The 13,480-nt window shown below is 34.9% G+C and overlaps 2 protein-coding genes across 2 annotated transcripts; both read left to right on the plus strand.

Annotated features, from left to right (window-relative positions):
• Positions 1-1,353: 1,353 nt before the first annotated feature.
• LOC136803647 (uncharacterized) lies at positions 1,354-9,248 on the plus strand. Its single transcript, XM_067060374.1, has 8 exons — positions 1,354-1,509; positions 1,793-2,062; positions 2,236-2,553; positions 2,714-2,773; positions 6,866-6,976; positions 8,112-8,378; positions 8,634-8,957; positions 9,157-9,248. Exons 1-8 carry the CDS (start codon positions 1,447-1,449, stop codon positions 9,220-9,222), a joined length of 1,479 nt encoding a protein of 492 aa, XP_066916475.1. The 5' UTR covers positions 1,354-1,446; the 3' UTR covers positions 9,223-9,248.
• Positions 9,249-10,440: 1,192 nt separating this feature from the next.
• Positions 10,441-13,411, plus strand: LOC136803596 (23 kDa integral membrane protein-like). The gene is made up of 4 exons (XM_067060321.1): positions 10,441-10,812; positions 11,334-11,600; positions 12,170-12,493; positions 13,048-13,411. The coding sequence occupies exons 1-4, from the start codon at positions 10,750-10,752 to the stop codon at positions 13,111-13,113; spliced, it is 720 nt and encodes a 239-aa protein (XP_066916422.1). The 5' UTR covers positions 10,441-10,749; the 3' UTR covers positions 13,114-13,411.
• The last annotated feature ends 69 nt before the right edge of the window (positions 13,412-13,480 follow it).

Here is a 13,480-nt window from a genome sequence, read left to right on the forward strand (position 1 = left end):
GCCATTTCTTTGTATCGTGACCATGAATCTTCGAAGATAATCCATCCGTTATCTGAGCTGTCTGCTTCGATTGTTGGTCGGGTTGGCTTCGAGCTGCGATGTGGCGGTCCATTTTGGGGTTGCGGGTTAGCGAATTGCGTCATGAGATTTGCAAGTTGTTGTTGAATTTGAAGCTGTTGTGCCATTATCTCCGTAATATCGACGGGGTGGGGGGCGGCTGGCGGCATGGCGTCGTTGCTCGGGTTTGTTGACATTTTTTATCTTCGTGAATAATGGCGGTTCGTCCACGGATAGATGGGGGAAGGTCGAGATGTTTATAATAACGGTTCAATGTTTACTAAATTTCTTGTGAGATGAGCAAGTTTAATGTTCTGCAAGTGAGTTCGTTTACTCTCAATCATAAAATACGTATGAGAATGTTTATAAAATACGTATTAGAATGTTTATTATATGTGTTCGATTTGTTGATGTGATGTTTTGTGTGCGACAACAGCAAAACCAAAGAGAGAGTCTCGTTATACAGCGAATGAAATGTTTGAATTCACTCACGTAGGATGTGCTGGGCTTACCAGGCTTGCTTGTAGATTGGATGGGTAGTGTCTTCTTCTTTACAGCTTGTGTATTTTCAGTTTTAAAATGAGGACTTCTGATCCCACTTCTGACACCATGTATAAGTTGTATGCTAATAATATATTTTCCAGTGTCACACTACCCTAAATATAAACTATTATAAGGCTCTATATACATGCGGGACTATACACTACATATTTTTCAACAAGAGCAGGAGCAAAATTTTGATAATATCTACATTTTCAAGGGCAAAATTATTGAAAACTGGCTAATTTCACCAGTTTTTTTGGCTTTTTTGTGGTGGGAAACAGATCTCAGGGGCAGAGTTTTGATGTTGGAAATTTTCCTTGGGGGCAATAATGAGATGACAATTGACATGCTCTGAATAAAAAACCTGCCTGCGCTCTGCAACTCAACCACAAATATATAGAAATAAAAATCGAAACTGGATTTTGTGGGATGGAAAAATGAAAGCTATGAAGGGGTTATCATGTGCTCAGTGAAATAAATAATGTTACGTCAGGAAGAAAAATCACCTACCAAGCTAAGATTTAAAAGGTATGGCGGTAAAACTTTCAACTATAACTGCTGAAATTACTTGAACCGCAACTTTGCTGCCATTTTGATTGTTGACTATCTCGAAAACTGCGATGTCAGCAATTCGAACAATGACGTCAATTGCGATATGTTAAATGTTTTGATTTTTATAAAGATACACAAAGGGGGAGAGCGAATAAATTTCATTGGCTGGATTTGAATTAAAAAGGGATAAATTTTCTGTGAATTACGCCCCATTGCAAGCTGCAGCCTCGTGATCGAAGGACGAACGTGTTAGAGTTTGAAGTTTGACCTGTTTTCACACTAAATTATATCATCATGGATGAATCTGGAAGCAAATGCATCAAGTATTTGATGTTCATTTTCAACTTTATCTTCTGGGTGAGTAAAATTTTTATGTGATATCTACTCCTACATTTTGGATATCATCATTGTATGTTTCACTTCTTGACTCAATTAAAATGACTTTTTGTTACGCTTATCATATAAGCCTCTAAACTATAATGTGATAAGTTTAAAAAAGGTCTAATGCCTTTGAATTAGACAAATAGGCTGTTGAAACTTTTTCAATTAGGATTGTGCTAACTTGATGTACCACTGTTTTATTTTCATACAACTGTGTTTATCGTGAAAAGTATTATGAATATTCACTATCACATTACAGCTCAGTGGTTTGGCACTTATTATCATTGGATCAATCATCAAAGCTAAATATGGAGACTATTTGTCATATGGTGAAGATGGCTCCAAATTCGCTTCAGTCTCTGTTTTCATTATCATTGTCGGTGTAATCATCTTTGTTATTGGATTCTTGGGATGTTGTGGATCCATTCGTGAAAACTACTGCATGGTCACTACCTTTGCTATTCTTCTCGGAATTATCTTTATTTTGGAAATTGTTGCTGGAGCCCTTGGATTTGCCTACAGGAAGAAGGTAAGATGCATGTAATTATTTTGATAACAGAAATCACATATCATTCTAGATGTATAGCTATATAACATAGATATATCTACATTCATCCTTTTATAGGCATAAATTAAATAAAATCTTGTAATTGCCTGTAAAAATTTGTCAATAGAATTCTAAAACTATATTCATCCTTTCAGGTTGAAGATCACATCAGCAAATCACTCGATGATGCTGTCAGCAAATATTTCAATGAAGACCAACCAGGAGCCAAAGAATTACTCGACTGGGCTCAACAAGAATTTGACTGCTGTGGACGCAACAATAGTACTGAATACAAAAACCCAGGAGGAAACTCAACATTCTGTGCTGCTAATGGTGCTGTTGCATCTTGCTACTCTGACAATACGTGTGACGGAACCCTCTACACTAAAGGATGTGAAGCCTCTTTCGTTGATTTTGTCAAACACAACTTAGCAGTCATTGGAGCAGTTGCTATTGGTGTTGCCTTTATCCAAGTAAGTAAAATCTTGTGGATGACATTTGCTTCCATGTGGGGATTCACTAGGAATTAGTTTTAATAATACCAGACACAACATGCATTCTTTACATTTTACACACTCATGTCATGGAAATCCTTTACAAAATCATTCATTAAAATTTCTGTTATCTTTTTAGCTTCTTGGAATCATCTTTGCCTGCTGTCTCATGAAATCTATCAAGGACGGTTATGAAGTTGTTTAAATACTTAAAACGAGACTCAGAATGACACCCAAAGACTTGAATTCCACTCTTTCGTCATTTACGTGGAAATTCAACTTGCACTAAACATGGGAAAAGTATCCAGAAGATTGGAATACGTTGTAAATGATGCTCATAGAATTTTTTACTAAGTTATAAATACATTACATAACGCCCTTAGTATTTTTTCATTCAATTTTTTAATAGCAAAAATTATAATTTAAGATTCAATTCTTTAGGGTTTTATGTGGAAAGAATCTTATTTTATTTAGGGATACAAATTATTTTGTTCGTCTTCAGATACACAGAAAAGAAACGTTTTAAAACCCAACCCTTTTACACACTTCTTTTTTTGTAAGAATTTGAAAATGATGAAATTAGTCAAAAAATTAAGAACATCACCATTATGAAATTTGGCAGCAGAACCTAAGAGTGCTATTTTTGGTTCATTTATAACTGTAAATTTCCTATTATCCCCAATAAGGCTCGTCAAAATGCTATTATATTATGCTTCAGGTTTGTGAATTACTTGTTAATTTTACCATTCTCATAAAAAAGCGTGTTTGTATTTTATCTCCTGGGTAGTGAATCTGACTTTGTTTTTTCAAAAAATATAATATTATTGACACCAACCATTCTAACTGTGCAAATATGTTAACAAATGTTGAATGGTTTATTCAGTTTTTTTCGATCATAAATTTTCCTTTTTCTCTTTCTTTGAAGATGATGTGATTGCGATTATATTATAACACTTCTTTTGCTTCAAATCTTCAAATCTAAATGAAATTTCAATACGTATAAAATTTTATTCAGGTGTAAATTAACTTCGCTTGACCTACAGTGTTTTTCTTCTCAAAAGCGAATATTTTTTCATATTCAACACACAAGATAATATTATCAATTATTATCCGACGCACGTAAATAGCGACATTTGATTGGCTTCTTTGCTGTCCAATATTTTCGAATATATAGCTTCCATTTCAAAAATTGACGTCACACAACGAGTTCAATGACAATATTGAGCATCTTCTTTTTGACGTTACGTCACAAAATAAAAATAAGACTTTGAATAAAAAACTACCAAGAGACCAGATTTAAGAGCTTATAAATTGGAATTATGTTTGAAAACGAGAAATATTTTAGCGATGAACGGATAAAAGCGTAAGTTTATCTCGGCGAAGCCTCGTCCAATATCTTTTCTCGCACGCCCAATATTTTTGCATATTGGATTCGACTTTGTCCAATAACTGCTTATTACATCCATGTTCTATTAAGATATCTTTCTAACAATATTGCATACATGGGTGCCGAAATAATATTATGATAGAGTCCATATTTTTCAGAAAGATTTGAGTGTTGGAGCAGTTCACATAGAAAGAATTAGTCTACTGACGAAAGCAGTCGGCGAGGCGACCTTTTTTTGTGTTCATAGAGCATGTTTCTGCTAAACATTTTGATCTGTTCTAATCAGATCTTCGAAAATTAATCAGCTACAAATAATGATGACGAGACGGGGTATAATCAAGGTCATCTTACGCTTTCTTTTTGTCTAAGTAACCCTAGAAATTTTCAGAACACATCTTTGGCATCTTTCGTGGAGAAAAACAAATATCTTACAAGTTTATCTTGGCAAACTTTTTGGACCTACCTCCGGGTACCCCGGTGGAGGTTCTATAAGTTGACCCATGTTCGTTCGTCCGTCCGTCTGTTACCAAAAACTACCTAAAAATAGGGTTTTTTGGACTTTGTGCAAAATTCTGTCATTACTTTTTTCTGATTTTTTTTACAAAGATGGAGGTAGTCCGGCGGCGATCCAGGATCACCCTTACAATTAGTAAATATGTTGAGCCTCTGAACGTCAAACTGAAATTCCAAAAGGTCGAGTTCTGAAAAAGGCTCGTCAGTGAATAATGTGTCCAATTGTCTTGGGATAATCATATTATTCATACTTTTGTTTAAATAAATTCTAGCCTAGTTATTCTTACAAAAAAATGACATAGATCTAAATACAAAAGCAGCCGGCGGAGAGATTTTTGCCCCCGCAGGAGCGCAGCGACGAGGAGGCACTTATAGTTTCACGCATAGATATTGGACTGGAATCTCGAAATTTTGTTGTTTTTGTTGTTTTTTGTCGCGCAAGCATCCCCGTAGTTAGTCTCTTCCGTAATAAATGTTCGGTTTTTTTTCGGGACAGTAGTATGCATATTTTCATATTACGTTATATGCTATTACCATTGTTACATATTACAATTTATTAGTTTTGATTTAGCTTTGAAAAGCTGAATCGAGTGTTATAAATGCAAATTATAACAGTGTATGATATAACACGAATTACAATATTACTTGTGCAAATCAAAACAAACAAAATGGTAGACTGGTTATGATGATCATTGACTGGAAAAAGTGTTTTGTATGTCAAATTTTGTTTCTTGTCTTTGAAACTGAATACTAAATATTATCACTACTTTATGGTTTGATGTCTTCTAAAATCTAGGAAAACAAGCAACATGCTGAATGGACCTACCTAATGATTAACATCAGATGAAAATAAGAAAAAAGTGACAATAATTGTACAAAAATTCAGAATGGAAAAATAAAGCTTGTGTGTTGAATAATGTAAAATGGTAAAAAGGAATTTCCCCAAATACGAAAATCAGTTAAACCATTCAGGCCCAAAAAACCTTTTAAGCTGTTTTTGGCACAAATTTGTCCAAAAAAATTTTCCTTAAAAATCTGGCTCCGCCACATTTTGGGCATTGCCATTTTGCATCATTGTGCAAAAAATCAGAAAAAAATAATGAGTTAACATTGAGAAAAGCTATATTTTCTTATTTGGTTAAAGGGAATTTCCCCAAAATACGAAAATCCATTTTTTAAGGCGAATAAGAATTTTCCGGGAAAAACCACTTCAGCCATTCTTTAGAGAATCTTCCCCTTAGTCCGGCGGCGAAAAGGGCTTTTTTGCATCAACCCTTACAAGTAGTAAATATGGGTTTTTATTTTATTTTCTCATTATATGGTCCTTTGGGACCCCAAAACCGGTTTTTGCCAAGCTGGCAAAGCTGGGGAAAATTTTTTATGGGGGCTTGAAGGGGGTAGGGTCATTTTAGCCTGGGGGTCCTTAGAAAGTCGATTTTTGCAGTTCTCATTTAGCTAAATCTGATTGTGCCATCAGATAGAACTTGAAGAGTAGATCTCCAAAATGGGGTCATTTGTCACATTTGGCGGACTTAGTCTCCTGGAATTGGCTGATACGTCTTCAAAAATGCAATATTTTATGCTGACGTCAGCATTTTTGAGAAAATTTTCAGCAAAAGATACCAGTTTTAACAGATGCGTCTCGAAGAGTACTATCGATTAGAGGGGTCATTTATAGGGTTTCCTAGGCTAGATCTTGAGATATTAGAGTTTGAAATTTTGCTGACTCAGCAGAAAAGGGCAAAAAACGTTGAAAAACGCATTTAAATTGTACACCAATCAACGCAAAAATTCACGTAAATTTCCCCAAACATGGGTATACTACATAATCAAAATCAAAATCGAAATTTTCTCAAACAATCAAAGGCGGTCGTGATTTTCAAAAATTTGAATGGACAAAAATCGATAAAAGATTTTGAGAAAGTCTCTTTAGGGTCGATTTTCAACTCGAACATACCCGTCAGTCCGCAAACCTATTACCCTCCTACTCCCACCCCTGGGTTGACATATGCAATAAGACCCTTTTATCTATTTTTTAAAGCAAACAACCCCATCAGGCTCTAGACAATGAAAGGGAATTACTAAATAAATGACAGGACACGAGTACAATATAAAGATATATATTAATTTCATGTGCATGACAAGAGGTTGCTAAAGTTCAACAAAACAGCTTTCATAATTTTCACCTTTTTGTATTCAGACTTTCCCACAGCGCAGCTACCATTATGAAGTCATTTTATGATAAGAGCATAGATATGAGAGAGAAAAAAAGGATTTGCTATCTTTGCAAATATATACATCATTGTAAAAACTATATAATATTGATTGATTAGCTCAGTTATTTAGTGTGTTAGAATTGATCATTTTAATCTGACTTCAGTAGTCTAAATTTTCAAAACAGTTGTTATACAGAGGAAAGTTTCGGTAAATCAAATATTTGAAGCAATCATGGGAGGAGTATGTGTCAAGTACTCATTGCTTATTTTCAATTTTATATTCTGGGTAAGTTTAGTGATCAGGTCAACATTTAGGGGCCGTCCACATAGTACGTACGCACTAAAATGTCGAAAATCAAGTATTTCCTCCCCCATATACGCAAGCGTACGCAAATGGCTATACCCCCTGGTAAGTACATAATTTTTCATTCACCCCCTCCCTCTACCATGAAAAGCACAGGTCGAAATCATATATCGACGCTGTGCCGACCAATCCAGATTCTATTCAGCGCGCAATCAACGCAGAGAAAAGTAACCATGACGACTATCCAAGATCTTGGATGAAGTTCAAAGTTGATATTTTTATTCCCGTCGTTAAAAACACAACTGAAAAATATCATCGATGCTTTTTAAAAAGAGTCAGTGATAGAGAATCATAACATAAAGTCTGTCTATTATTTCGATTCAATTAAAGTGACATTTCCACAATTAAGAGTTTATTTTATAGTAATTACTGTTATACATTTGGGGATCATGTAAAAGATAATTTTTCTCTGCGTACGTACATTTTCCTTTGACCCCTCCCCTCCCCCTGTACGCAAGTATACCTTTTTTAGAAACCCCCCCCCCTTAGTGCGTACATACTATGTGGACGACCCCTTACGACATTTACTTTCTCCATTTTTTGGGCAAATTTTGCATCTCATCTTACAGGGTCTAAATTTCGTTTGTTCAACTGTCAAGATCCAATCTTTGCTCCCTGTATATAAGTGGATCTAACAGAGGATTTTCAAAATTGTAGTGAACAAGGTTCTTTCAGGGGACTTCTCTTTTTTTTTTACCTCAGGGTCAGTTTTCGGTAAAGAAGGGGTGATCCGCCTGGTCTGTGATACAGGGAAGTCATTCCAAAACTATTTCGAACCTAATAAATATTCATGTCATTGACTTTCCAAAGACTCAAGACCGAAATATGGTTACGGTACTCTTAAAAACAGCAACTCCGGCCATTTTTTAGCATGAAATCAACAGAACTTCAGCGAATTTGCTAAAATTAGTTCTGGTTTGATGCAATCTAAATATTCAAGTTGTCACTTTTAACACATATACTTCTCGACGACTAGTGGACGCCTGTCCTAGGACAAGGACTTTGAAAGTAGTCATTGTTCGAAAGATATTCAAGCTCTTCCGTTCATTACTTTCAGATTATTGGGATCGCACTCATCAGCCTTGGAGCGTATCTAAAATCGAAATATGGAGATTACTTATCTTATAACGAGAGTGACAAATTTATATCAATGTCAATGTTTCTTATCATTCTTGGTCTGTTTATTTTTTTAATTGCTTTCCTCGGATGTTTTGGTGTTTTCAGAGAGAACCAATTTCTGATTACATGTTTTGCTGTTTGCATGGCTGTCATTATGATCCTTGAGATTACTGCTGGAATTCTTGGTTATGTTTATAGAGGAAAGGTATGTGTTCCTCATCTGGTTTTAGACCATCCAAAAGCGTTTGATGATTTTTTTCAATCTCTGCCTAAAACTTTTGCCTAATCAAGTCGAATGTGAAAATGAAAATCGGTCTTGCAATAATTCGTCAATAAAACGTGGCCGTATTGAACTATTTTCTAATGCCCCTAAACTTCTAACTCTTAAAAGGAGACCACTAAAAACAGAGATTTGGGTGTGAGTTTGCTTCTCAAAAATTCAACTTTCCATAATATACAGGTTGAAACAATAGTTGACAACACTTTAAATCAAGCTGTCAGTAAGTATTTTGACCAAAACCAACCAGGAGCTAAAACACTCTTAGATTGGGCTCAACAACAGTTTGACTGCTGTGGTATCGAAGGTTTTAATGATTATCAACAACCATCGAAGAATTCAACTGATTTTTGTTACCAATCGGGTGGAGTAGCTTCATGTTATTCTGATAACAAGTGTGATTCCGGAGAGCAATACAAAGAAGGCTGTAAACAGAATGTAATTGACCTTGCTGAAAATAATATGTTGCTATGTGGAGCTGTTGCATTAGCATTCGCTGGAATCCAAGTTAGTATGATTTGATAATTACAATAATTTGTTAGTGAAGTTATTTTTTCCCCCAGAAAAGAAAACATCCCGAGTATCTACTTCTAACTTACAAGATAATAATTTTTATCTAGATTTAGGTCTTAGCTGTATCAGTTCATGAACACGGTCAACTACCATCTTACGATCTTAATTTATTTTTATTCGATTTTCATTTTAGATACTTGGACTGATTCTTGCTTGCTGTCTAATAAGAGTAATAAAATATAATTACATGTATGTTTAAAGACGATATATATTGAAACAAGAGAATTCCTTGGATTAATCTCATGGTTGATTGAAATTCGATTGACGTTTTTGCTTACGTTAATTTGAAATTTCCTGCGAACTTGTAATTTCCCTCCTAGCTTTTGTAAATTCCCTCCTAGATTTTGTAATTTCCCGCAAAAGTGAAATTTCCATCGTTTGGAAATTCATCACCTTTTTCGAATTCTTACTAACTTTGAAGGCTTACGTAAATGGAATACTATCCAATTAAAACTCGATTCGCATTTCTATGACTTTTTGAGACCTCTTTTTAAAGTTTCAGATTAATTTCCAGTGTTAAATTGACGTCTTCCAGAATTGTTAGAATTTCAATCCAAATTCACGTCAAATCCAAGCAAAACTTACCTTCAAAACTAATTAAGCCACCGAAAATACCATTGCTGGTTAACTTTCATTTCCTGGAATAAGATTTCACTGTTTTTTCCAGAATATTTCCATTGTGTGGGCTTGTTTTTAAATCTTCATGTCGAACTTTGGGCGAATTAATATATTTTTTGAACTTGTCGAACAAATGTTGCAATCTAATAGACCTTATCGGAGTTTTTTATTTTTCTAAAAAAGCGGTGTATCGTGGGATTGTTTCGAGTGCGTATTACAATAGAAATCTCTTAGGAATTCCTCGAGGGAATTCTATTGTAATACACTCGAAACAATCCCACAATGCATCACTTTTTTAGAAAAATAAAAAACTCCGATAAGGTCTACTTTGTTGAACTCGAAACGACGATCAATTGAGCCAATAAAATCCTCAATTTCCATGATTTCAAAGAATTCGATTAACAAATTTGATCAAAATTTTGTCATTTGATTTTCAACGATGTTCGTTTAAATTAGGCCTGTCCAAAGGTCGATTTGAATTCGACTGAGTGATTGCGACTAACATCCTCCAAGCGCATTTATCGATTAATTGGAGTCTGCTCGTTAGAAAATAGCCTGTGTTAGGTCTTGACAGAATCCAAATTAACGGTACAACAATTAGGGTCATTTTTTTTACAATTTCGAAGCTATATTTAATTGTTCACGATATCTGCACTTATGAATTATTTTTCAATTATCTTACTAGAAAATAGATGCAGTTGGCTTATTATGACTATTATTGATGGGCTCATTTATAGTATGCACTATGATATAAATTATGAATTTATTTTTTGATACCGTACTGACAATTTATTACAAATGAGATTCTGCTGATAAATTTTTGATTAATTTGCTTTTTTGGCTTAGTTTAGTCACACTCTAAATTGAAACTGATACTGCTTGCGTTAGCAGTTTTGCTTGGTCTTGTGATATCTGCAGAAAGTAAACAAAAAATTGTTTATTTTGCACAAATAGATTTACAGTAAAAAGCTCTAAGAGTAGTGGAATTTGATCAGTTTTCTTGTGACTGTTTGTGGAAAAAGTCTTTCTAATTTGGTGGTTGTCTTTCTATCTACGACTTTTGAAGATAAAAGGAAAATCTTAACGCTAGACATTAACTTTCACAACTATGGATGGTTCATGTAACAAATGCATCAAATATTTGATGTTTATTTTTAATTTCATCTTTTGGGTAAGTATTTTTTTAAATCTTAATCTTTTTATTCTCCTCCAAAAATACTTTCTAACAGAGTATAATAACTTTCTACTAAAGCTAAATGGGTGCTGAGAAATTATTCAAAAAGTAAAACGTTCACATAATTTTGAGACAGACTTTTAGTAACTCCACATATTTTTGAGACAGACTTTTAGTACCTCCCTGAACAGTGTTTAATTCGAAAATTCTGATTAATTAATTCGAAAAAACACCCCTGTCTCAACAACCCGGTGGAACCTTTTCTTTCAGTTGGAATGAAGCTTTATCGAAATCCCAATGGGATAAAAAGACAGTTTCCAATTTTCACTGCTTGATTTTGAATGGGAATAAAATCGTCGGGTGATATCGCAGAGAGGTTAAAATTGGTATTTTTTTTAACGGGGACGAGTTTCTGGCCAATTTTTCCAGTTGGCCGTGGGACCACCGGGTCTGTGACACGACGTTGTTTCGTATCATCCTTCTTTATTTATCTTACTCTATTCGTTTTCTCTTTTCAGCTCAGTGGATTAGCACTCATTATAATAGGGTCGTATATGAAAACACGATATGGTGATTATCTATCTTACGGTGACGGTTACAAATTTCTATCAGTATCAGTCTTCGTTATTGTTCTTGGTGTAATTATTTTCATTCTTGGATTTTTGGGTTGCTGTGGAGCTATCAAAGAAAATTACTGTATGATCACAACATTCGCAATTCTCATGAGTATCATTTTGATTCTTCAAATTGCAGCTGGTGTTCTTGGATTTGTTTACAAAGGAAAGGCAAAATAACTTCAGTATGGGTAAACCCCCTTCTCACAGACCTGGCATGAGTTTTTTAGCCAGTGGGGGTAAAAATAACGGACAAGAACTTGATGGGGGATTGCTATTGCCATATTTCTATCTATTGTTTTTCAGCGGGGATGGGAAAAAAAAGATATTTTTGCAGTGAGGATTATTTTCAGTGGGGACGGAATTTGGAGTATAATTTTCCACTGGGGAGGATATTTAGGCCAATTTTTCAAGTGGGGCTGTGAGAAAGGGGTATATGGATTGTGGAAATACTCTCATACCTCTCAAAAAACAGCTACATACTAGGGCCCTAGAACAATTAATTACCCAACAGCTGTCTGAAGGCAATCGTTTAGGCTTCTGCTATCCTCTGGAGGAAGATATCAATCTAGTTATTTTCTGCCCTGCATATTAGAGGTTAATTACAGGTATCAAGCGGTGACACAAATAGCACTGTCTTCATTTTTTTTGGGAATTTTAATGTAAGAAATGGCATATATTCGTTCCTAAGATCTTTGTACTACTATAAGTTTACTAAAAATTAATTTTCAACACGACAGGTCGAAACAATCGTTGAAAATACATTAAACGGTGCTGTGCAAAAATATTTTGACGATAGCCAACCAGGTGCTAAAACACTCTTAGATTGGGCTCAACAAAAATTTGAATGCTGTGGAATCAAAGGGCCTGGTGACTACAGACAACCCTCCACAACATCATCTTATTACTGTGCCAAGTCTGGTGGTGTGGCTTCTTGTTACTCTGATAACAAATGTGGTTCTGGCGTCCAATATGGTGAAGGTTGCGAGCAGAGTGTAATTGATATTGCCAAGAACAACATGTTACTGTGTGGTGCTTTTGCAATAGCATTCGCTCTAATACAAGTAAGTAGAGTTTAAAAATCTTCGTAACGTCGTGCTATTGCTACTTAGGACCCTCCCCTACCTTAGGGTATATAGCTAACGAAGGAAACGCTTTTAGGTCGCCCCCTACTGCGGTCACAGACTTACTAGACTAAAGTCTTACTTCTGACTGAACTTTGCTTTCTGATGATTTTGATGGCGTTGAGTCCAGTGAAGTATACTAGAGGATATTGCCATCTTGAATTTCTTCACTTTCGTTTTCAAAAATTATATCAAGACGCCAAAACAATAAAATATATTCTAAAATCCAATCAAAGTTTACGAGACTATAATAAAAACTCAAAAATACCTCCTAACTTTGAAAACAATCGATCCCTTGGTCATAGTTTTCTATTTGTTTTTCTCGAAAAGAGGACTGGATCTAGTGGCATGTATTTGCTACCACCTCAAAAGATGGAGCCTGCCAAATTACACCGGGCCACTTATCAGCGCCATCCAGTCTATCAGTGGCCCCAGGGCTACAGACTTACTTACTTATTTTAGTCTAGATACTATCTTTTGAATTTTAATTTCAGATACTCGGAGTGACATTTGCTTGCTGTCTCATGAAATCAGTCAGAAATAGTTACGAAACCGTTTAAAGTTACGCTGGGAACGCTGGGAAAGCTGATTTCTACTGTGCTCGTTGCAAATAATATCCATCTTGATCTCATCCAAAAGTTAATGACTAAATCTAACAGCCCACAAAAAGCTTTACTGGAATCAATAATTTTAAGGAATTTATTTTCGATTTTTTTCATAAATTGTGGAAATTATTTTTCATCTTTAATTTTCTGTTACTTCTTCATATATGTACAATGTGAATAAAAATTTCTTTCTCTATAATAATAATAATCTTAGAAAGGAATAAATAAAAATTTTCATCTAAAACCGAAAAAATTGGACAGGAGGTATTCAGACATGCATCTTTATTCTGGATTGCGAAAAATTGCGAAAAATTGCGAAAAA

The sequence above is a fragment of the Clytia hemisphaerica genome, unplaced genomic scaffold, assembly GCF_902728285.1.
Source record: "Clytia hemisphaerica strain Z4C2 unplaced genomic scaffold, Clytia hemisphaerica genome assembly, whole genome shotgun sequence".
Lineage (NCBI taxonomy): Eukaryota > Metazoa > Cnidaria > Hydrozoa > Leptothecata > Clytiidae > Clytia > Clytia hemisphaerica.

Bases quoted from the DNA above. Each gene is read 5' to 3' on its own strand.
- LOC136803647 (XM_067060374.1), top strand. From the start codon at position 1,447: ATGGATGAATCTGGAAGCAAATGCATCAAGTATTTGATGTTCATTTTC. The intron at 2,063-2,235 runs GTAAGATGCATG...TCATCCTTTCAG, and splicing joins GATTTGCCTACAGGAAGAAG to GTTGAAGATCACATCAGCAA. The intron at 8,379-8,633 runs GTATGTGTTCCT...CATAATATACAG, and splicing joins GTTATGTTTATAGAGGAAAG to GTTGAAACAATAGTTGACAA.
- LOC136803596 (XM_067060321.1), top strand. From the start codon at position 10,750: ATGGATGGTTCATGTAACAAATGCATCAAATATTTGATGTTTATTTTT. The intron at 11,601-12,169 runs GCAAAATAACTT...TCAACACGACAG, and splicing joins GATTTGTTTACAAAGGAAAG to GTCGAAACAATCGTTGAAAA. The intron at 12,494-13,047 runs GTAAGTAGAGTT...TTTTAATTTCAG, and splicing joins TAGCATTCGCTCTAATACAA to ATACTCGGAGTGACATTTGC.